The sequence below is a fragment of the Elephas maximus genome, chromosome 2 (genome assembly GCF_024166365.1).
Source record: "Elephas maximus indicus isolate mEleMax1 chromosome 2, mEleMax1 primary haplotype, whole genome shotgun sequence".
Lineage (NCBI taxonomy): Eukaryota > Metazoa > Chordata > Mammalia > Proboscidea > Elephantidae > Elephas > Elephas maximus.
This window is the reverse complement of record NC_064820.1, coordinates 7,100,608-7,125,838: the sequence shown is the minus strand read 5'-3', so window position 1 is coordinate 7,125,838 and position 25,231 is coordinate 7,100,608. Positions and strand designations below refer to the sequence as shown.

General features: G+C 42.3%; 1 protein-coding gene across 1 annotated transcript in view; it reads left to right on the top strand.

Moving 5' to 3' along the window:
- ADAMTS16 (ADAM metallopeptidase with thrombospondin type 1 motif 16) overlaps positions 1–25,231 on the top strand; it is a 290,702-nt gene that overhangs the window by 192,465 nt on the left and 73,006 nt on the right. The window contains exon 18 of the mRNA XM_049858762.1: positions 21,609–21,735. Coding sequence (XP_049714719.1) covers positions 21,609–21,735 — 127 coding nt within the window. The remainder of the gene's footprint in view (positions 1–21,608; positions 21,736–25,231) is intronic.

The window sequence follows — 25,231 nt, the reverse complement described above, 5'->3', positions numbered from 1 at the left end:
TCCAGCTTTCACATGCATAGGAAGCTATTGAAAACACGATGGCTTGAGTCAGGCGCACCTTAGTCTTCAAGGGAACATCTTTGCTTTTCAACGCTTTAAAGAGATCTTTTGCAGCAGATTTGTCCAGTGAAATATGTCTTTTGATTTCTTGACTGCTGTTTCCGTGGGTGTTGATTGTGAATCCAAGTTAAATGAAATCTTTGACAACTTCAGTCTTTTCTCCATTTATCATGATGTGGCTTATTGGTCCAGTTGTGAGGATTTTTGTTTTCTTTATGTTAAAGTGTAATCCATACTGAAGGCTGTAGTCTTTGGTCTCCATCAGTGAGTACTTTGAGCCCTCTTCACTTTCAGCAAGCAAGGTTATGTCATCTGCATACTGCAGACTGTTAACGAGTCTTCCTCCAATCCTGATGCCCTGTTCTTCTTCATACAGTCCAGCTTCTCAGATTATTTGCTCAGCATGCAATAGGTATGGTGAAAGGATACAACCCTGATCCACACCTTTCCTGACTTTAAACCACTCAGTATCCCCCTGTTCTGTCCAAACAACTGCCTCTTGATCTATGTACAGATTCCTCATGAGCACAATTAAGTGTTCTGGAATTCCCATTCTTCTCAATGTTAGCCATAATTTGTTATGATCCACACAGCTGAATGCCTTTGCATAGTCAATAAAACACAGGTAAACATCCTTCATGTATTCTCTGCTTTCAGCCAGGATCCATCTGACATCAGCAATGATATCCCTCGTTCTACATCCTCTTCTAAATCTGTCTTGAATTTCTTGCAATTCGCTGTTGATGTACTGCTGCAACTACTTCTAAATGATCTTCAGCAAAATTTTACTTGTGTGTGATATTAATGATATTGTTCAATAATTTCTGCATTTAGTTGGATGACCTTTCTTGGGAATAGGCATAAATATGGGTTTCTTCTAGTCAGTGGGCCAGGTAGCTGTCTGCCAAATTTCTTGGCATAGATGAGTGAGCACTTCCAGTGCTGTATCTGCTTGTTGAAACATCTCAATTTGGTATTCTGTCAATTCCTGCAGCCTTTGTTTCATCGGTGCCTTCAGTGCAGCTTGGAATTCTTTCAGTGCCATCGGTTCCTGATCATATGCTACCCCGTGAAATGGTTGAACATCGACCAATTCTTTTTGGTATAGTGACTCTGTATATTCGTTCCATGTTCTTTTGATGCTTCCTGCAACGCTTAATATTTTCCCCTTAAAAACCCAACCAAACCCAGTGCAGTCGAGTCAATTCCAACTCATAGTGACCCTATAGGACAGAGTAGAAATGCCCCATAGAGTTTCCAAGGAGCACCTGGAAGATTCGAACTGCCAGCCCTTTGGTTAGCAGTCGTAGCACTTAACCACTACACCACCAGGGTTTCCATTTTCAATATTGCAACTCAAGGCTTGAATTTCTTCTTTAGTTCTTTCAGTTTGGGAAATGCAGAGCATGTTCTTCCCTTTTGGTTTTCTATCTCCAGGTCTTTGCACATGCCATTGTAATACTTTACCTTGTCTTCCAGAGGTGCCCTTTGAAATCTTTTGTTCAGCTCTTTTACTTCATCATTCCTCCATTTGCTTTATCTACTCTGCTTTCAAGAGCAAGTTTCAGGGTCTCTTCTGACATTCATTTTGGTCTTCTCTTTCTTTCTTGTCTTTTTAATGACCTCTTGCTTTCCTCATGTATGATACTTTCTTCATGTATGTTCATTCCACAATTCATCTGGTCTTTCGTCATTAATGTTCAACATGTCAAATCCATTCTGGAGATGGTCTCTAAATTCGGGTTTATATACTCAAGGTTGTACTTTGGCTCTCATGGACTTATTCTAATTTTCTTCAGTTTCAACTTGACCTTGCATATGAGTAATTGATGGTCTAATTCATAGTCAGCCCCTAGCCTTGTTCCAACTTATGATATTGAGCTTTGCCATCATCTCTTCCCATAGATGTAGTCGATTCGATACCTGCATATTCCATCTGGTGAGGTCCAGGTGTATAGTCACAGTTTATGTTGAAGAAAAAAGGTATTTGCAATGAAGAAGTCATTGTTCTTGCAAAATTCTATCATTTGCTCCCTGGTGTCTTTTCTATCACCAAGGCCATGTTTTCAACTATCAGTCTTATAGGGTTTTATAGTGTCACTATGTCTCAGAATTGACTTGACAGCAACGGGTTCAGTTTTCTTTTTTGTTTTTTTTTTTTTTGAGGACTTCAACATTTTTTTTTTTTTTTTTCTGGAGGACACAAATCAACCCATAACCTGGAGCCTGTCCATTTCAGGAAAATCTCCTCTCATCAGGGCATCTGTCTGGTTCAAGTTTCCATCCTAGACACCAGCCCCTCTCCCATTGACATCCTGTGATTGTGGGCAGCTTCTTTCCGATCCTCCTTCCATGTTGAGGGTGTATGTGCACACACATGCGCTTCAAGTCCTGCAGTGCTCTTCAGTTCATCAAATGTGGAGCCCTGAAAGTGTGCGATAACCACCTTCAGCAAGGTGAGCCACACTCCTGTCATCTTTTGTCAGGTCAGAGTGTTGTGGAAATTTGGAGGTTGGACCAATTCCTGTTAAGCAGATTATGTGCTTTTGATCAGCTGCAGGAGGACGATACAGGCTGTCCATAAAAATCATCACCACCACCCTTGGAGCACTGGGACATTTTTGTGCTTATGCTCAGATGGGCTCATCCCAGGCAAAGGTGCCATTTAAATAAACCTGGAGATTGTCTAGAGTCTGAATAGCCCCCGAGAATATACACCCTTCAGTTTCCTAGGATTGTCTTTCCTATTCCGACTCCCAGGCTTTGGAAAGCCCAAACATTATCTTCTATAAGATATCTAGCACTCGCAGTAGAAATAAGGCATGCTCCTCCCGAGACCTCAGCATGCATTTGTGAAATATTTTCCAATTCTTTCTGATAGTTTTGCTTAAATGATTGGTTTCCTTTCTTTTGTGTATATATATGTATATATACACAAAAGAAAGATAAGGCCTTTGTCAACAGCTGGAATTCATCTTACAGTTACAACTATTGAAAATTTAGAGATTCTTTGATAAAATAATATTCTTTAAGACTGAATACTACTTTCCTAGATACTTTGTCAAAATATGAAGATTTTAAAAAGGTCTCCAAATTCCTGGCCAGAGCTGGTTTCCATAAAAAGATAATAGTCATCTCCAAGCACATTTCTCATTGAACTCACCACTGTTCATGGCCACCATTCATCTTAGTGCTTTCCTTAGTTATGGGATTGTTCTCTTTGACTCTCTTACTGTATCTTTTGACATTCATATTCTTCCCCTCCCTTATGTATTAACATGGATAGTTTTAGGAAATTGGCCAGCATGACTCTATGATTCTGGCATTTCTATGGACTCTGTGATTTTTCTTTCTGAAAAATGATTGTAAGCACTGTTAAGAACTTGCTTCATAGATGTGTCTTTAGTCAGGAAAATAATACCTGAGTCTTCATAAATGTCCAGGTAAATGGCTGAGGAGATTCCATTTTATCAAGTGACACTCACCTGAAAACATGATGATCCACAATCTGTTACAAAACTAGAACCTGGAAAGCCTAAATATGTGTGGGATATGGCAATCCTGTTCTCTCTCTCTCTCCGTACATGTATATAAATTTTCTCAAAACACTGAGATATTTGAAAACAGTCAAAGGAATAAACATCTAAGTTCACTTCTGTGTTTATTATTATTGACACTAACTGGAAAAAATGAGTTTTAAATTAATATTTTGAGCACCCCTGCCACCCAAAAACAGATATGACACCTGTTGTGGGTTGTATCCCCCAAGAAGATATGTTGAAGTCCTAACCCCCTGCACCTGAGAATATGACCTTGCTTGAAAACATAGTCTTTGAAGATGTGATCATTTAAGTTAATGTGAGGTCGTGCTGGAGTAGGGTGGGTCCTAACCCATATGAATGGAGTCCTTATAATAGAGGAGAGGCGACACAGAGAGAAGATGGTGTCTTAGTTATCTACTGCTGCCATAACAGAAATTCCACAAGTGGATGACTTTAACAAACAAAAATTTATTCTTTCATGGCCTAGGAGGCTAGAAGCACAAAATCAGGGTGCCATCTCCTGAGGAGGGCTTTTTTTCTCTGTCAACTCTGCAGGAAGGTCCTCGTCATCAGTCTTCCCCTGGGTCTAGGATTTTCTCAGCATGGGACCCTGGGTCCGAAGGATGCACTTTGCTCCCAGTTCATCTTTCTTGGCAGTAGGAGGTCCCGCTCTTCTCTGTTCATTTCTCTCTTTTATATCTCAAAAGAGATTGACGCAAGATACAACTTAATTCTATAGATTGTGTCATGCCTCATTAACGTAATGTATAGCTCACTCTCAAACAGGATCATAACCACAGGCATAGGGGCAAGGATTTACAACACATAGGATAATTACATCAAATCACAAAATGGAGGGCATCCACACAATATGGGACTCATGGCTTAGCCAAATAGACACATATTTTGGGGGGATACATTCAATTGATGACAGATGGCCATGTGAAAACAGAGTTATACTGCAGCTACAAGTCAAGGAACACCTGGGGACACCAGAAGCTGGAAGAGGGAAGAAAGCATCCTCCCGTAGAGACTTCAGAAAAGGCATGGCCTAGCTGACACCCTGATTCAGTCTTCCAGCCTCCAGATCTGTGGACACTAAATATCTTTTAAGTTTGTGGTACAATGTTATGGCACCCCGAGGGCACTAATACAGCCCCCACAATCCATTCAATAGGCACTGAAGAACTTTCTGTGGTGTAAAGCATGGAACCTGTGTCCCCAGGCAAGATCCCTGGGAGGCTTTCTTGTTTATTGGAAAATACTGTGAATATATTGGAGATTCAAAGCAAGTGTGTTTCCCAGCTGATAGGTGAATAACTCCCAAACAGGTCATAACAGGATATGATCCTGGGAACACTCTGGTGCCTGAAGATGTTCCCCTTAGAATGGCAGGCACTCACCATCCTCCCTTTGGCTTCTAGATATTGCTTAGTAGTTGCTAAGGATTCTTTCAATGAGGGTAATGTGGCATTGAGCCTTGCAATTTCAGTTCTAATTGTCTTGGATTTCAGTATCCTGGCCCATCCAGAGAGTGCCTGGCATGTAATTATTTACCCACGTGTGTGTGTGTGTGTGTGTGTGTGTAAAACCCTGGTGACATATTGGTTAAGTGCTATGGCTGCTAACCAAAAGGTCAGCAGTTTGAATCCGTCAGGTACTCCTTGAAAACTTTATGGGGCAGTTCTACTCTGTCCTATATAGTCGCTATGAGTCGGCATTGACTCGATGGCAGTGGGTTTTTGGTTTGGGTGTGTGTGTGTGTGTGTGAATGGTGAGCCCCCATCCACTTTGCATGCAATCTTAGGGCAGTCGGTCTGCAGGCGAATAATGCTTAGCTACTAAGTATACCGACCCAATGCTCTCTTTCAGCCTGGCTTTGCTTTGCTCATTATTTCATGACCTGACATAATCTCCATGAACAGGCAGTGAGATAAGGGGCCGATTCTCATTTTGAAAATGATAAAATGGAGATAAATGGCTATAATATCATTGAAAAGGCATTTTTGTATTTAAGTCCCCAAGTTAATCTGTGCAGAAAGCCTAGAACCTGGGGCACATTAATCACGTGACAATGAAAAAGTGCTCTGTGGATAAAAGAATTTGTCTTATCCTTCTTTGCATCCCGTCATTCCAACATACAATAATACATAGCATCTGTTTGACTTTTTTTCTTTATTTTATTTTGATTCATTTCTGTACTGGCTTCATATTTGAAGCTTTCTCATTGCTTTAAACTTTTCTTGGGTCTGAGGAAGAGGCCTTTAGAACCCATTCTCAGTGTTAGCTAAGTCTTTATCTTGTCTTTGTTGTGCTCTGAAACCGATTGCCATAGAGTTGATTCCAATTCATGGGACCCCATGTGTGTCAGAGTAGAACTATGCTCCATAGTGTTTTCAGTGGCTGATTTTTTGGAAGTAGATCTCCAGACCTTTCTTCTGAGATGACTGTAGGTGGACTGGAACCTCCAACCTTTCAGTTAGCAACCAAGCACATTCACTGTATGCACCACTCCAGGACTCCTGTTGTGCTCTACTCACTGATTATTAACTCTCCCAAGCCTTCATCCAACAGGCCATTCCTCACTACCCTGTTGAAAACAGCCCCACTGTGGATTCCCTTGGCCCGGATAATTATCTTCATGGCACTTCTTGCACCTGATGCATGCATGTATCTATTGTTGCTATTTGTTTGTGCTGTCTTTGTGGTTGATGTTCTGGTACCCCATGGCTCATGTAGGGGTTGGTTGGTGGTGTTTGTTGCTCATTTTTCACTGCTACATCCCAGTCTAGCACAGTGCCTGCACATATCAGGCACCAAGCATGTTGGAATGGATGAATGCCTGATCGCGACCACTTTCTATTTATAAATATACAAAAGTCAATGTGAGGAAATGGCAAAGGACCGTCAGCATTCTGTTACCTTGAACAGAGCGTTCCTGGAGAGCAACCCCTTCCCAAGGGCTCTCTCGGGCCTCTCCTCCTCCTGCTCCTGGACACAAAGAGGGAGGGGCACCTTGGGGTGACATGCATTATTTAGACATTAGCTTCCCTTTCTGCCAGTCAGATTCTCCACTCCTAATGAAAGGAAATCTAAGAAATTATCCACCAGATATGAAGAGTTCTGACGTAGGATGTATTATAAATCTCCCCGCCAGCCACAAAAGAGCAAGCAAGAGCTTAAAGTCCCTCCATATGTATCTTAAGTTGGATAGAAAGACCGTTCCCACAAGACCTTTCATGCCAAGGTGAGCTGCCACGTACAGACAGCATGGTGCTTTAGAACAGATGGGGGGGGATCAAGTCCTGGCCCTGCCAATTAAACACTGTGACCTTGATGAACTACTTAAGCTATTTATGCCTTAGTGAGCCCATCTGTAAAATGAGGATAATAAGAGCACCTATTGTATAAACAACAACAACAAAAAAAACTAAACAAACAAACCCAATGCCATCAATTCTTACTCATAGCAACCCTGTAGAACACAGTGGAACTGCTCCATAGGGTTTACAACAAGCAGCTGGGCTCCTACCTACTGTATAGGATTCCTTTAAGGATTAAATGAGATTAACACATAAAGCTCTTAGTGCTTTGTCTAGCCAAATAAATGTCAGTTGCTGTTCTTCTGTGTTAATGTTATAGCTTTCCCCAAGAAGTGTGGACAGTTCAGATTACTAAGCTCTTAAAGCAAGAGGGAATTACATAATAGTCTTATTATTCATGTGGCCCAAAGACAGGGATGGTGAACACATTCAACCCTATTTTGGGTCATGCCACCATCTTCAAAGGTGTGTGTTTGTGCGTGTGTATGGTTACACATACATGCACAGGCACACCTGGAGAGCTATATGTGTCTGACCTTGTGTGTACACGTGCACTTGGAGAAGTGTTGGTGTATTTGCACCTGTGAGTGCATTTAGAGAAGCGTGTGTGTTTGCACATGAGTGTTTACACTGCGTGTGTTTGCACGAGCACACAAGGAGAAGTGGATGCGTATGTGTAGTGAGCACATGTGCGCATGTGTGCAGACTTGCACTCACTGAGAGAGCTCACAGCATGGCTTGCCATTTTCCTGCTGGAGTGTGTCAAAGGCCAGTGTGCAGGACTTGGAGGCCACCTAGGAGTACTGGAGCCAAGGAAAGGCAGGATCTCCCACCTGGAAGCTTCAGTTTGGATAACAGACTGTTAGGTTTCTTTTTTGCAACATTGTGAAGGAGGTGGAGAGAAGAGAGGGTATAACGTGTCTATTGACCTTCTAGCTTTCTTGGGCAAAACTTGCCTTTCTCCTGTGACTCAGGTCATCACTGGGAATTCAGTCATGGCACACAGGGATATTACATGGCCATGCATAGTCTTATTGACATGGGCAGCACGGGCCTATCAGCACTTGTCTTAGTTATCCAGTGCTGCTATAACAGAAATACCACAAGTGGATGGCTTTAACAAACAGAAATTTATTCTCTCACAGTTTAGCAGGCTAGAAGTCCAAATTCAGAGTGCCAGCTCCAGGGGAAGGCTTTCTTTCTCTGCTGGCTCTGGGGGAAGGTCCTTGCCATCAACCTTTCTCTGGCTTAGAAGCTTCTCAGCACAGGGACTCCAGGTTCAAAGGACGCACTCCACTCCTGTCTCTTCTTGCTTGGGGGTCATGAGGTCCATCTCGTCTCTGCTAGATTCTCTCTTTTATATCTCAAAAGAGATTGACTCAAGATACAACCTAATCCTGTAGATTGTGTCCTGCCTCATTAACATAAATGCCTCTAATCTTGCCTCATTAACCTCAGAGAGGTTAGGATTTACAACACATGGGATAATTACATCAAATCACAAAATGGAGAACAGCCACACAATAGTGGGAATCATGACCTGGCCAAGTTGACACACATTTTGAGGGGACACAATTCAATCCATAACAGCACTATAGGACCATCTGCCCCTATATTCATTCCACTTGGCATTCTTAAATCTGTTTGTTTGTTTTCTTTTCTTCCCTCTTTCTGGGTTGCCTGGGCATTTGTCCTTGTCAGTATGCCTGCTTTTAGCACCAGCTTTTACCCGGTAACCTGTTCCATCAGATCTAGTAGAAACAGAATGTGAGATCTTGAGAGTGCAAATGGCATGTGTATTGTGAGCAAAATCTCTAAGAACCCAAGAAAAGCCCTTGGAAAGAAGACATGGGCACTGAGCAAGAGTATGAGTATAGTTTCTTTTGCTTAATTTTTTGTTCTTGCCATTTTCCCTGCAGGTGAAGCTGCTAGATGGTTGTGAGCACAGTGTTATGAGTAGAAAACAGAAAAACAGCAGCTAGAGACAGGATTTGGAGGGATATCACAGAGAGAATGGGTCTTATAGGAGCCATACAGAAATTAAGGAATGAAATTCAGGATGTGGGAGAAAAATCCAGATGTTCTTGGGCAAGCCTCTGAGCTCAGCTTCCCAGGTCCTGGATCCCAGTACAGCCCATCTGAGCTCAAGTGACCTCCACAGCCCTGGACTAGCCATCAAAAATGTTCCCTCAAGCATAAGACAACCCTGTTCCCTGGGAGGACACCTGGCTACTCCCTGGGTGATCAGTTATATACATCTGGGCACAGACCCCCAGAGAGAGGTCCTGATGGGGCAGAGGTCCTGATGGGAACCCTGTGAGGGTCTGACAGCTCCACTTGGCAATGGAGGAATCCAGACTGGCTCAGAAACCCAGACTGGTCCAAACCTTCTGTTTCTTCAATGTGTGCGTGCGTGTGTGTGTGTGTGTGTGTGTGTGTGTGTGTGTGTGGGAAAGAGAGAGATCGTGTCATTTCGGGGGTATGTACATGCACAGACACACGCATATATGTTTTAAGGGGATATCTGAGTTTCTGGAATCTCTGAGTGACACAAATGGTCACATGCTCAGCTACTAACTGAAAGGATGACAGTTTGAGTCCACCCAAAAGTGCCTTGGAAAAAAGGCCTGAAGATTTACTCCCAAAAGGTCACAGCCACTGAAAATTTTACAAAGCACCGTTCTACTCTGACACACATGGACTCACCATGAGTCAGAATCAACCCAACAGCAGCTGGTCTGGTTTTGATTTTAAGGCTCTTTCTGGTTCAGTTTTCTGTAGTTCTGTGTCAGTCAACAATACATAAAAAAAAAACAATACATAAGGTGGATCAAAAGAGAGACTGGAAGGCCACCTGTACCCTTGTCCCCTGGCTCCTCTCTCCCTTCATTTGCCCCCTTAAGCTTTCGGATGCTGAGCCCTCTAGCAGGAAATAAGTAGGGAGGGAAATGAGAGGTCGGAGGAAAGAAGATCAGGGGACGGACAGACTGTAGAGCTTCCCCGGGAGTCCGCAGGCAAGTAGAACACCAGTTGAAAGAGCCTAGGCAGCCGGAGTCCTCCTGCCGCGTCCCTCACTGCACAGGCTGAAGTCCACCAGGAGCTCCTGGGGCCCCTGTGTCCTTGAGACCGACTGTGCCCTTGAGGCCAGGCCTGCCTCGGATGTCAGCAAAACAGGACATCCACTTCCAGGGAGGCCAGCATTTGTAAATGCTAGCAATTGGTCGTTACAGATGTAGCAGGCAAGTAGAAAACACATGGGAAGGAAAACTAGTCCCCATATGACTCGTACTCTGGCATAATGTCCCTGTAAGCCTTTTCCTATCCTCTGCCCTGTCTCTTCCGCGCAGGCTTAGGGTCCGTGCGTGTGCCCTCTTATTGCTAACATAAACTTTTCCCTTGTTATTACATGGTTTGTATCATTCATTTGCAAAGAGTCCACCCCGTATATTGAGTGGATAGCCCATGTTAAATGTGGCCATTCACATGCCTGAACAAAAATATCAAAGCATTTTGCACACTTTCAATAAGCTATAATCATGTGCAAAAAAATCCCTTAGAAATTGCAAATTTAGGCTCCACTTTTTTGTGTGATGACTTGAAGGGGTAGTTCCTTAAAGTCTAAGGCCTTTTCATCTAGGAAAACCCTGTTAACAACAATGTGTCTCCCTCCCTCCCCCCACTACTCACTCACACCCACACACAACTCACTCACAGGCACACTCGCAGATACTCAGACAACTCACACACACTCGTTGCTCCCACCCACACACAGCACACACGCACTCCTCACACCCACATACCACACAATCACACTCACAGACACTGACACACACACAATGGTACATACGCACAACAGACACACTCACAGACACTGACACACAATGGTACACACACATACACACAATACACACACTCACAGATACACTCGTACACACAATGGTACAGACACTCACGTAATACACACACATTCACACATATGCACACACTCATACATACACTCACACAGCTTAGTTTGCCTGTGGACACAGATTGAGCAGTGTGGCATGAGATGTGAGAAATGGAGTTGGAACTTTTAGATTCTGGTTTCGCTTTCATGAGCTTTGGCTCCCAGGAGTTTAAGATCACGTTAGGCAAAGCCTTGTGAGAAAGCAAGTTGTTGTGAGATGCTGTCGTTGTGGAATAACTGCAGACCAGAGACACCAGAGTCACTTGGGAACTTGTTAGAAATGCAGATTCTTGGGCCCCACCTGATGCCTAATGACTTAGAAACCTGCAGTCTGTGTTCGAACCAGCACTCTCGGTGAGCCTGACTCCCACTATGTTCGAACCAGCACTCTCGGTGAGCCTGACTCCCACTAAACTTGGAGAACCACTGTTTTAGGGAGTTGCTTTCAATCTCCTTTGTGTCCTGGGAACTTCCCTTCAAACACATTGTTATGCAAAGCCCCTTTGCCTTGTGATTCAAATAACTGGGTGACAGCTGGTGTTAGTCCCCTGCCTTGTGCCCCAGGCAGCCCCCAGAGACATCTCCAGAGTCCCCAGGGTTCAGGAATCACATTGGGAAAACCACTGCCTGCAAAAAACTGCTTTTGAAAGAATAAAAGTTAACTTCCCTGAGTTCCGCAGTTGATTTTTAAATGAGGATCAGAAGATTGTCACCTAGGGATTGTGACACAAGTTGGGTTTTTATGCTCTTTTGAAGGTGAGTTAAGATGGGCTTAATAGAGGGGTGCAAGAATCAAGGGCAAGAACTTTCTGGAAAACACCCAGGACGCAAGTGTGGGGACCACTAGCAGACTCCTGCATATGATTTTAATCATGGTAATTTTGTAAAAGGAGGAAAGCAGTTCTTGTTAACAGAATCCCAGATCCTACTGATCTTTATAGATTATAGATTAAAGTCAACACTTTAACTACACTCGGAAGCAAATTGGAAGCCAGACCCATTATGGAGTACAGCTATAATAGGTTCCATATGTTTGTGCCTACGCCAGCCAATGTTTCTGCATATATAGAGAGGCAACTTACATGGCTCCGTGCAGGAAGGTGATGCCAATATAAACAGCAGCTCGTTCCCACCAGCCCATGTATTCTCTGCTCTCTCATTCTTTCTTGAGTCTTCCTACCCCACCCACGGGAGATAGTTATCCTCCTTTTGCAATCTAATACCCAACTGGTACTCTTGGTCCTATTACCGTGACTCCTCACCATCAAATATATCCTTTTCCCCTTTCAATGTCATTCGTCCTGCACTTTTTTCTTGATGACAAATATGCTCAGGCCTCCATAATTTTAAAATGAACTATTCTTCCTTCATTCTCCTACCCCATTTTTCTCTTTTGCCTTTCATTGTGAAAATTTCTTAAGTGTAATTTTCAGTTTCCACCCATGAGCCACTTCTTGTTGTGTGTCGTGAAGCCAGTTTCAACTCATAGCAGTCCCATGCGGCAAAGTAGAACTGCCCAACAGGGTTTTCTAGGCTATAATCTTTGCAGTGGGAATCTTTATGGGAACAGATTGCCAGGTCTATGTCCCATGGAGCCACTTGGTGTGTTTGAACAGCCAACTTATTGGTTAGCAGCTGAGTGCTTAACCATTGGGCCACCAGGGCTCCCTCATGAACCACCTAATCACCCTTAATGCCTCCCAGTTTAATTTCTGCCCCTTCGTCTTTGAAAGCTGTTCCAGTCGAGACCATCACTTAATCACCAGACCCAAATGCCCTTTCTCAGTCTCCATTCTCCTTGGCATCCCTGTACCACGCAAAGCAGTTGATTTTCAGGACCTTAACATTCGTTCTTCCTTTGATTTCCAAGACCCGTATTGCCCACTTTGTCACCTTTCTCTATGACCACATTCTTTTCATGGTCCTGTGTCTTCACCTCTTAAATCCAGGTGTAAGACAAAATCTGGAACCATTCTTTCTTCATATTCTCCCTTAGAGTGCTGATTTATATTCGTGTCTATCATCATCATCACGGCCCATGAGACCTGTGGCCTTGCATTTTCTGATGCAAATCTCTGCCTCCATCTTTGTCCTCTTGTCAGTTCTACCCCTGGAATAACCCACTGGATATACTCACTGGAATTACCCTCAGCATAGCAAGTTCATAACGTCCCAGAGCCAACTCTGCTTCCTCCTTTTCCTCAAAGACCTGTTTGGTCTTTCCTAATTCAGGTGGTGACCCATGAATCATTCTTTCCAGTCACCTAAGAATTGGTAATTATCCTTCTCTCTTTGTCTCTGGTTCTGTCTTCTCCTCACGCCCCCCAAAATCAATCAATCAACAAACTCATAAAGACTATTCTCTTGAGATTTCTAGATATATGCTCATGCCACCTGAAATTCTCTCCATTTTAATTTTCATATCTTTTTATCTGTTTAATTTTATTGATGTTGTTGTTGTTAGCTGCCATCAAGTTGATTCCAACTCATGGCGACTCAGGTGTTATAAAGTAGAATTGCCCCATAAGATTTTCTTGGCTGAAATTTTAAGGAAAGCAGATCGCCAGGCTTTTTCTTTGGTGATATTGCTGGGTGGGTTTGAACTACCAACTTTTAGGCTAGCAGATGAGCACAAACCATTTCCGCCAGCTGTTGTTGTTATGAGTTGCTTCCAACTCATAGCAAACCCATGTACAACAGAACAAAACACTGCCCAGTCCTGCTCCATCCACACAATCATTGCTGTGCTTGAGCCCATTGTTCCAGCCACTTTGTCAATCCATCTCGTTGAGGGTGGTCTTCTTTTCACTGACCTTCTACTTTACCAAGCATGATGTCCTTCTCCAGGAACTGGTCCCTTGTAATAACATGCTCAAAGTATGTGAGACAACATCTTTCCATCCTTGCCTCTAAGTGGCATTCTAGATGTACTTCTTCCATGACAGATTTGTTCATTTTACTGGCAGTCCATGGTGCATTCAATATTCTTCATCGGCACCATAAATTCAAAGGAGTCAGTTCTTCTTCGGTCTTCCTTATTCATCATCCAGGTTTCAAGTGCATATGAGGTGATCAAAGATACTATGGCTTGAATCAGGCACACCTTAGTCCTCAAAGTGACATCTTTGCTTTTTAACACTTTAAAGAGGCCCTTTGCAGCAGATTTGCACAATGCAATATGTCGTTTGATTTCTTGACTGATGCTTCCACAGACATTGATGGTGGATTCAAGTAAAAAGAAATGCTTGACAACTTCAGTCTTTTCTCCATTTATCATGACGTTGCTTATTGGTCCAGTTGTGAGGATTTTTGTTTTCTTTATGTTGAGGTGTAATCCATACTGAAGGCTGTAGTCTTTGATCTTCATCGGTATGTGCTTCAAGTCCTCTTCACTTTCACCAAGCTAGGTTGTGTCATCTGCATATCGAGGCTTGTTAATGAGCCTTCCTCCAAACCTGATGCCACATTTTTCTTCATATAGTCCAGCTTCTCAGATTATTTGCTCAACCTATAGATTGAATAAGTGTGGTGAAAGAATACAACCCTGACACACACCTTTCCTGACTTTAAGCCACTCAGTATTCCCTTGTTCTGTTCAAACGACTGCCTCTTGGTCTATGCACAGGTTCCTCATGAGGACAATTAAGTGTTCTGGAATTCTCACTCTTCACAATGTTATCCATAATTTGTTATGATCCACCCAGTCAAATGCCTTTGCATAGTCAATAAAATGCCACCTAGAGACCTTAACTGTATCTCCAAAATAATTTTAATTAATATTGTTAATAATAAAAATTATGTTGTTGACCTTAATTATAGTGTTTCCCATCACACTGGCTTTTGGGTTTAAATACTCTGGTGGCGCAGTGGTTAAGAGCTCAGCTGCTAACCCCGAAAGGTTGGCAGTTTAGATCTACCAGCCACTCCTTGGAAACCCTATGGGGCAGTTCTACTCTGTCCTGTAGGGTCGCTAGGAGTCAGAACTGACTTGATGGCACCACCAACAACAACAACAATATCTATATTTGTGTATTTTATATATATGTGTGTATGTGTGTGTATGCGTATATACACTAAATATGTAAATGTTGTTGTTGTTAGTTGCTGTTCAGTCAATTCTGACTCATGGTGACGCCATGTGTACAGAATAGAACTGCTCCACAGAGTTTTCAAGTCCATGACCTTTCAGAAGCAGATTGCTGGGCCTGTCTTCCAGAGGTGCCTTTGGGTAGGTGTAAATCACCAACCTTTCAGCTTGTAGTTGAGTGTTAACCGTTAGCCAGTCATGGACTCCAGATATGTAGATACATAGATATATGCATATATAGATATACGTACACACATGCACACACGTATGCATTTGCACAAATATACAAATACATTAATGAGAGTAAATAATTATCTGTTGTTTATTCCACTAACATTTTTTTGTCAGAAATAGAGGCTTATTTTTTTCATATGCTGGACTTTATTACATTTATGTTGAGGTTTGTATTTGTTTTTTGACCCATTAAGACGGTGAAATATATTAACAGATTTCTCTAATGTTGAACCATTCTTATATTCCTGGTATGAATCAATACCTGGTGATGATGTGTTTTTTTTTAATGTATTTACTATTTTTTTCCTAATATTTCTCAATATAATTGAGATTTAATTTTCTTTGTGTCCTACAATGTAAAAAGGACGTTGGAACCATTTATTTATTTGTATCCTGTGGAACAATTTAAATGACACTGATCTTACCTGTTCTTCAGCATTAGGTTGAATTTATTTAAAGCATCTGAATTTGTTGCACTTTTAAAAGTTAGCTCATTGATAAATTTTATATTCTACGTGGTAATTGTACTGCTTAGATTATTTATCCCTTCTGGGGATAATTAAGAACACCATTTTTTTCTATAGGATCTAAAATTTTACCCTTACTTATTTGAAGACCACCAACACCACGAATATATTAATTTCTTCTACATGTGGATATTTTTTATTCTCACTCTCATCTTGTACATTTGTATCACTCCCTATTTTCTTGGTTAAGTAAGGATATGAATCAGGGTTTGGAAAAGAGAATTTATTCTAGGCATCTCAGGTAGGAAGGGATTTAATTCAGGGTATTGGTTGCTTACAACATAGTTGGAAGAGCTGTAGGAATGAATGTCAGACACCTGTAGTTCAAAAAGTCGCTCTGGCTTTTTAAAGAGCCAGGAAGTTGTAGCAAATGATTACAACTAAACCAGAACTGGAGTAGGTGATGCCCAAGAAAAATGAGCAGAGGTTACTGCAGGCTTCACATCTTCCAAAGCCCATGCTATGCCCTCTGCTGTCAAAGGCAAGATAATGTGACACCTAACTCTGTTCTGCCCTCCATAACGTTGTATGAATGCTTCTTGTTGATGGAGCTGATGGAAAGCACACAGACAAGAGATTTATGAAATGTAGTGCCCCAGCTTCCAGCCCCTGTGATATAGGGGAAAACATGGAAGAGGGGGGTGTACTGAGTTACTTTTTTTTTAATGTTTGAAGACTTCCTCCTAAAATCATTAGCTTTTTGATGTATTTCTGTTTCAACCAATGTCTCTTTTCTAAAATGATTTCTGCTTCAACCCTGTGTCTGTTTAGTAATATGCTGACTTCTATTTGATTTTCTAATACATTCACTTTTCTTTCAATCTATATCACTTCCTTCTTTCTGCTTCATTTAACTGTCTTTTTTCTAAACTACTAATTAGACATTTGATTACTTATTTTTATAATTACTTATTTATCAATATGAGTATATAAGACCATGAATTGGCTTCTGAATATGTCTTTAGCTACATCCCACAGATTGTTTTATAGCATTTTAATAAGTATTATTTTCTTTAGTATGTAAATTTTGTATGATCCCTCCCTCCTTTTTATTCTCTTCCCATTGTTGTCAGATACCCTTGAGTCGGTTCCAACCCTGTAGGACAGAGCAGAACTGCCCTATAGGTTTTCTAAGGAATGGCTGGTGGATTCAAACTGAAAACCTTTTGGTTAGCAGCTGAGCTCTTAACCGCTATGCCACCAGGGCTGTTCCCAGAATTGCTAGAAATTTTAAAGGGATACTTTACCTTCCCTTTTTCTTTTCCTGTCATAGTTTTTTTTTTTTTTTTTTTTTTTTTTCTTTATCTGCTGATGGTCTATCAGTGATTTTCACCCAAAGATTGTGCCATCCCTCCTAAGGGGCATTTAGACACGTGTGGAGGCATTTTAGCTGTTTAATGATCAGGATGGGCGTGCAACTGGCACTTAGTGTGTAGGATGCAGGGATGTTAAAAGTCTTGCAACATGTGGAGCTGTGCTAAAATGTTATTGCCTAAAAGCCAGCAGTGCCTCTGTGAAGAAGAATGAAAACTCTTCAAAGTCACACAGCTAACAAATAACTGGCAGCATCAGAACATGCATACTCGTTGGACAAACACAATGATTGTTCTTGTTTTTTAACTGTATTGTTACAAAAATATTGAATTAATTGCTAGATCTGGAGTTCCCTCTTATCCTATAATGGTAAAAGTTCTGGGGCTTGTTACATAGGACTTGGCTGGCACTCAGGCTGCTCAAAGGGAAGCCAAACAAATGTCTCCAATAAGAAAAAAGAATAATTACATTCATAAAGTAAACTTCTATTTCTATTTCAAAGCAAAACAAATTCCTTATTTGCTTAAATGAGAGTCAGTAGCTTGCCCAGATTCAACAATGATCATTAAGACATGATTCTTGGTTGAGGTTTGAGCATACGGTTTGAATTTCACATTCCTTTAAACTCAAAGCATGAAACAAACTTGGGCCATTATTTATAGGGTAACGCCTCCTTAAAAAAAAGCCATAAGAGCTTAGTTAAATATTTTAAAAATAGACTTTTAAATTGACATGTAAGTAGAGGAAAAGATTAATATTTTTTTTGTATTCATTAGGGAGACTTCTAACAGTTTTATAAAATTACACTTTTACTGAAAACTTTCCTCCTTTAAATTGGGTCCTAATGGTTATCAGGCTGATCATCAGATTCTCTGCAGAACGGTTTTAAGCAGACGTGCATTTCTTTTTCTAATTTAGTAGCTTCTTATCCCCGTTCCTCTCTTATTCCTCTAATTAGGAAGTGCAGGACCAGACAGTGTTTAATTCTGTCGTATGTAGGGTCACTATGAGTCAGAACCGACTCCACGGTACCTAACAACAACATAACATTCTTTGTTGACAAGGGGGTTCATAAATCATTGATTCAACTTTCATCTCATCATTGATACTTGGATGATTTTTTAAAACTGATCCCCAATTAGTCCCAAGTAACAGAGAAGGAAAAGTAGTCTTTAGCTAAGAATTAGTTAACCCACTAATAACGTGTCTGAGCTTACAAGTTACTGAGCAAAGAACAATTGGCCAATTGCTGAAAATATGTGAGGAAACAAATTAATATATGCAAGCTACTGAGACTACAGAAATTAGTAACACATGTTCTCTTCCCTCCAGAAACTATTCCAATGGATGACACATATGTGTTAACTGGATCTTATAATTACTGTCACCTACCAGTTGTTGGTGAGCCTACTTTGGCTCCTGCCAACCCCATGCATGTCAGAGTGGAACTGTGCTCCATAACGTTTTCCAAGGCTGATTTTCTAGAATTAGATCACCAGGTCTTTCTTCTGAGGTGCCTCTGGGTAGACTTAAACCTCCAAACGTTCAGTTAGCAGCCAAGAATGTTAACCATTTGTTCTGCCCAGGAACTCCAAACTTTATAATTAGAGTCAACATATAATGCATTGTCCAAACTAGAACACTTTTCCGAGTAAAAGGGCAACTGTTATCCATTGGGGAGCCCTGATAACATAGTGGTAACGAATTCGTCTGCCAACCAGAAGGTCATCAGTTAAGTCCACCAGCCATTCCTTGGAAACCCTGTGGGGCAGTTCTACTCTGTCCTATAGGATCACTACGAGTCAGAATCAACTTGACGGCAGCAGGTTTGGCTTTTGTTTATTATCCTTTGGACCCCTGGTGGTGCAGTGGTTAAGAGCTCAGCTGCTAACTGAAAGGTCAGCAGTTCAAATCCATCAGCAGCTCCTTGGAAACTCTTCAGGACAGTTCTACTCTGTCCTATAGCATCACTGAGTCAGAATTGGCTCGACAGGAACGGATTTTTATTATCCTTTGGCTTAAACTATAGATATCTTGGGCAAACTGAGATATAAATGTTGTAGCTTCTAATTTGGCTTAGAGCTGTTGTTGTTGACTCATCACAACCCCATGCGCAACAGAACAAAACACTGCCCGGTCCTGTGCCATTCTCACAATTGTTATGCTCAAGCCCATTGTTGCAGCCACTGTGTCAGTCCATCTCGTTGAGTGTCTTCCTCTTTTTCACTGACCCTCTACTTTACCAAGCATGATGTCCTTCTCCAGGGACTGATCCCTCTTGACAACATGTCCAAAGTATGTGAGACACAATCTCAGCATCCTTGCTTCTAAGGAGCCTTCTGGTTGTATGGCTTAGAGCAGTGGTTCTGAAAGTGTGGTCCCTAGACCAGTAACATCAGCAACACGTGGGGTTTTGTTAGAAACCTAAATTCCCAGGCCCCTTCCCAGTCCTGCTGAATCAGAAACTTCACGGGGTGGGCCCAGCGATGTGTAATTAACACGCCCTCCTAGAGATTCTGATGCACACTCAAGTCTGAGAGCCACTGACCAAGAGAAGTCAGAGGAGGGGACATTTGGGTGTGGTGTAAAACTGATTTTGTTAAAGTAGCAGAGAGCTGAATAATTTTACAAACCTGAAAGGCTCATACGTAACCGCCCCTTCGCCACCACCAGCACCCAAAAAGCTAATGGCCAGGAAATGGATTATTTGGGACTCAGACCCACGAGCGTCCGCAGGGTTTTCTGCTCTGGAACCTGGAGCACCCTCTTCATCATGCCACCTCAGGACACAAATTCTCTGTAAAACCTGTCTTTCCCTTCTTAATTGCCTTTTTCTTTTGGATCAAGCAAAGCCAAAATGTCAAACTTAGTTCCAATGCATATTTTAGAGACTTTTAAATTAATTTTCTTAAGTGAAGTGGAATTCGACTCCTTGTGCAGCCTAGCGTTAGAGATTAGTGTGGCTGGGTCTGCAGCCAACGGTTCTGCTCAGCGAAAGCCGCTCTTCCATCCCCTCCCTTGTGAGCAAACCTCTGATGACCTGTCGGATGAAGGGAACAGAGCTGAGGGGCTGTGCGCTGCAGGAAGTCACGGCCCTGGCTGCAGAGACAGAGAACAGAGGACCCCTGTTATCAGCATGAGTCCTTCATAGGTTTTTCCAAGCACAGTGATAAAATAAAGATAAAATAAATTTTAAATCTTAACATATTTTAATTGTGTCCATTTTAAATCAACACTAGTTTGGTTCTTCCTCTTCTTTTTTCCTCTCTGTCGAATGAACTCTTTAATATCATCCTTCCCTGGCGATAGTCCCTTTCAGGGAAATTAATGGAAATAATGAACAGATTTAGGAATGTTAGCCTTAAACAGCACTGGGTTTCATCGTCTGATGTAGATGAGGCTGAGAATCAAACCAACTCCTGTTTCCATTGACCGCATCTGATATAACGCATAACTCAGTATTGGGAAAATGAGCCATTAGTTTGCAATGAAACCATGGTAACAGTTGTTGTTGTTGTGTGCCGTTGAGTTAATTCTAACTCATAGCCACACTATAGGAAAAGTAGAACTGCCCCATAGGGTTTCCTAGGCTATAATCTTTATGAGAAACGAGTCCTGTGGCGCAGTGGTCAAAGCATTCAACTGCTAACCAAAAGATGGGCAGTGTGAACTCACCAGCTGCTCTACAGGAGAAAGATATGTCAGTCAGCTTCTATAAAGATTACAGCATTGGAAACCCTGTGAAGCAGCTCTGCTCTGTCTTATAGCATTGCTATGAGTTGGAATCAACTCGACAGCAACAGGATAAGGGGGAGCAGAATCTTTACAGGAGCAGATCCCCAAGTCTTTTCTTCACAGGCTGGCCGGTGGGTTCAAACCACTGGCCTTTCAGTTACCAACCGAACACTTGACCATTGTGCCACCAGGGCTCATTTGGTCATAGTTTACCCATTGCCATTGAGTCAATTCCAACTCATAGCGACCCTATAGGACAGAGTAGAACTGCCCAGTACAGTTTCCAAGGAGTGCCTGGTGGATTTGAACTGCTGACCTTTTGGTTAGCAGCCATAGCTCTTCCCCATTATACCTCTCTGAATTCTTTGTCAATAAATTGCTTATCATTTTCTTGTCTTTGTTTCTTTCTGGTTTGTTCTTAATATTTTCCTATTGCATTTCTATTTAGTATGCCTATCACAGATGAATGGAAATGTGGGTCAGATATATTGGTACTATGTTTCTTTTGAGAAATGGCTAGTTTTTCCAACCATGGAAGCAGAGAAGAACGAGTGCATTTCATGCAAGGTGTGATAGCATCAATTGCAAGGCACATCTCAATCGTCAAGATGTTAAGATGTAGGCAGAGTACGTCCACCTTAGAATTGATGGACTTCACTAACAAAAATTATGAAAACAGATCACAGAAGTAGAAGGTCAATAGTTGGCCAGCTAGTCATTAACCCAAAGACATGCAAATACAGTAAGACCTTTAAAAAGAGATGGCGTTAGCTCTTCATCTGCCTTTTACAGCTGGACCTACTTGTGAGTCTTGATTGTTGGTCTCACCCTTCCACACAGGACAGATGTCCACGAGAACAAGCTGCTATCAAGACCTAAGGTTTCAAGTGAACACATCCTTCTGCAACCCCAGGACACGACCTGTCACAGGGATGGTGTCTTGCAAACTATCTGCCTGTCCTCCCAGGTAAGAGGCACCAGGTTCAGTTTTGCAAATGTACTTTGAGAGTCCTTAGGCTCCTGGGTATAGAGAATTAGAATGCTAACTGCTGTCCCGTAGAGCAAAGAGGCGAAAGTTACAAGAACTGCCTGAACAAGTGACCTAAAAAAAGTATATTCAGACAGGGACTAGTCCAGAACTTCTAATGAATGTAAGTGGAAGTTTGTGTAATGGAATCCTGCTTTTTCTATCTTTAATGAGTTGCAGGCTAGCACCAGAGATAACATACCATAGTGATGCTGACATATTATCTCCTAGCCTCCCGTCCCCTGTACAATTGTTTACTTTTCTTACTGAAAGGCAACATGATAGAGAACCCAGTCGCAGGCCTGACTGAGTTGTAAGGGGGTTAGAGTTGGCACAATGCACTGAAGGCAGACGGGCATGTGGGCTGGAGATTTGGAGAGCAAGGGCTTCTGCTCTTCTGTGTTTAGGTCTTTTGTCCCCACATATCTCTAGATGAAAGCTCAGGTCCTCTGAGATGATTTTTTTGGCAAGGACCCCAAAGGAGGTGGTCGTGGTTCTGCTCGGAGTCTCATCAGCCATCAATCCTGGGCGAGCTTTAACCTCTCTGGCCCTCGCATTCTTCATCTTTCTGTGGGGTCCATCACAGAGGGGATGCAAGAATCCACTGAGATCATGCATTTATGGATGAAAGCCTAACTCCAGCCGGACAGCTCAGGCACTCAGAAACTTAATACAAGGTAATCTGACACATCTTACCAGATAGCTTTTATGTATTTTTATTGTGGTGAGTGTATATATATAAAACAAAACATTTGCCATTTCAACATTTTTTCATATGTGCAATTCAGTGACATTTATTACATCCATCTTTTTGTGTACTTATCACTACTGTTTCCAAATGTTTCCATCACCGTTAACAGATCTCAGTCTCCCCAAAGCAATGACTTCCCTTTTCCCTTCCTTACCACCCCTGGTATCCAGGAAGAACTTTGGTCTCTATCCCTTCCCATTGCTCTCGAGTTGATTCCAACTCATAGCGACCCTATAGGACAGAGTAGAACTGCCCCATAGGGCTTCAAAGGCTGTAATCTTTACAGAAGCAAACTGCCACATCTTTCTCCCTCAGAGCGGCTGGTGGGTTTGAATCGCCAATCCTTTGGTTAGCAGCCGGGAGCTTTAACCACTACGCCACCATAGCTCCTTTTGGTCTCTCAATACATTTGACTATTCTATGTCACATGAGGGAACTCACATAATATTTGCCCTTTTGTGACTAACTTGCTTTTAAGGTTGATCCATGTTGTGGCATGTATCAGGACTTCATTTCTCTTTATGGCTGAATAATCTTCCGTTATACGTATGTACCACATTTTTTTATCCATTCACCTGTTGATGGTTACTTAGGCTGTTCCCACCTTTTGGCCATTGTAAATAGTGCTGCTATGACCATCGAGGTACATGTATCTGGTTGTATTCCTGCTTTCAGTTTTGCTGGGTATATACCTAGGAGTGGAATTGCATGATCAAATGGTAGCTCTATGCTTAACTTTCTGAGAAACTGCTAAACTGTGTTCCACAGTGGCTGTACCATTTTGCCATCCCACCAGTAATGGATTAAGGGTTCCAATTTATCTACACCCTCACCAACATCTGTTGTTTTCTGTGACAAAATCATTTTAAAGATCCACAGGGCCTGGCAAATTGATCCCACATTTGCTAAACTATGTCTCAGTAGCTTAAAGCTGAAGACAATAAGGTACAGGAAGATTAGAGGTTTCTAAGTTCTTCTCTGGGCTGCTTTCAATCTCTAGTCTCTCACTTAAGGAGCCCTGGTTGTGCAGTGGTTAAGCACTCTGCTGATAACCAAAAGGTTGGCAGTTTAAACCTGTAAGACATTCTGTGGAAGAAAGATGTGACCGTCTGGTTCTGTAAAGATTACAGCCTTGGAAACCCTATGGGGCAGTTCTACTCTGTCCCACAGGGTCACTATGAGTTGGAATTAACTCCACAGCAATGAGTTGGGTCTCTCTTTCAGAGTAGAGACAGTGGCCACCCATCACATCTGAGGGACTCGGACCTTCCCTCTGGTCACAGTGAGAGGACAGTATCTCACAAAGATTCTCCCTCCTGGTACACCTGTCCCCTCAGAGGCTGGGGACCCCCATCCATTAAAGCCATCGACCTGGCCTCAGTAGTGCTGCTTTAAACTACCACACCCATAAGCCTGCTGTTAAGAGTTGCCATTGAGTTGACTCTGACTCATGGAAACCCCGTGAGTGTCACTGTGCTCTACAGGATTTTCAGTGGCTAATTTTTTGTAAATAGATCACCAGGTCTTTCTTCTGAGGTGCCTCTGGGTGGACTTGGGCCTCCAACCTTTCAGTTAGCAGCTGAGCATATTAACCATTTTCAACTCCCAGGGACATGCCAATAAAAAGTTGTGCAAGGATTCTATTGCATAAGATCTGTCACCAAGGGGTTTGATCCGCACATGGTGATTCTCACCAGGGTGGAATGAGGCTCTTAGAATCACTGTGTGGCACTGTGACAATGCCTTGTATCAGTCAGTGAGCCCAAAGCGAGCCCTATGCTCCCCTCCAGACCCAGGAGCTGACATTCTACGGGCTGTGCTGGGCTCAGTGAGGAGAACACAGCCCTTCTGCTGCAGGAAGTGAGAACCTGAATGCAGAAGATCCAGGGTAACTTAGGAATATGACCCCAGCAGTCAGTGGGCAGGATGTAACATGGCTCAGTTGTCTGCAAAAATGGCCAGGTATTCTAAAGAAAATGGGGGGCAAGAGAGCCAGGGTTCCCTTGCCTCCTGCTGAGGTGTTGCACCATCTTGACTCCCATCTCCCCAGGCAGCAGTGGGGTCTGCAGCTAGGTTCCAGTTAGCCAGCACTGATATAACACAGTAAGTGAGGAGATCAGTCAGAATCTGCCCGGAGCCTTGTTGTCTTTAAACATAGATGTTAGGAATGCTGCTTTTTGCACGAAGGCTCTCCTTCCATTCTGCACGGAGTACAAGGCTTACGAAGGCAGAATAACCGATGGTTCCTCCAGCTACCCCATTGGTCCCTTACTTCAGACTTCAAAGATAGGAGTCAGTTAATAACCTCCTTACCTTCCCTCAACAATCCACCTCCTCTATACTCACTTGCTCTCCTTCCCTCCTTCTCAGTGGGACAAGCAGGCCTGCTCCTAGGCAAGTTTATCTCTGGTTTCCCTTCCTGCTTACGATTCCTTCAAAGGAAGGCTTTTAAATGACTGTTGGGTTTTCCCATATTCTCTGCTGCAAAATGATTGTAAACATATATATATATATAATGAGTACATATAAATTATTAATATTTTAATATATATAAATATATGAGTATTACAAGTGTATTAAATTATTAATTTTCCTTATAAGACACCTCTTAACCCTATAATAATTAGGAATTTTTTTCCTCTTTGGGCCTCTTTCCACTCAGTCTCCTGACAGTTTGCCTTTCTA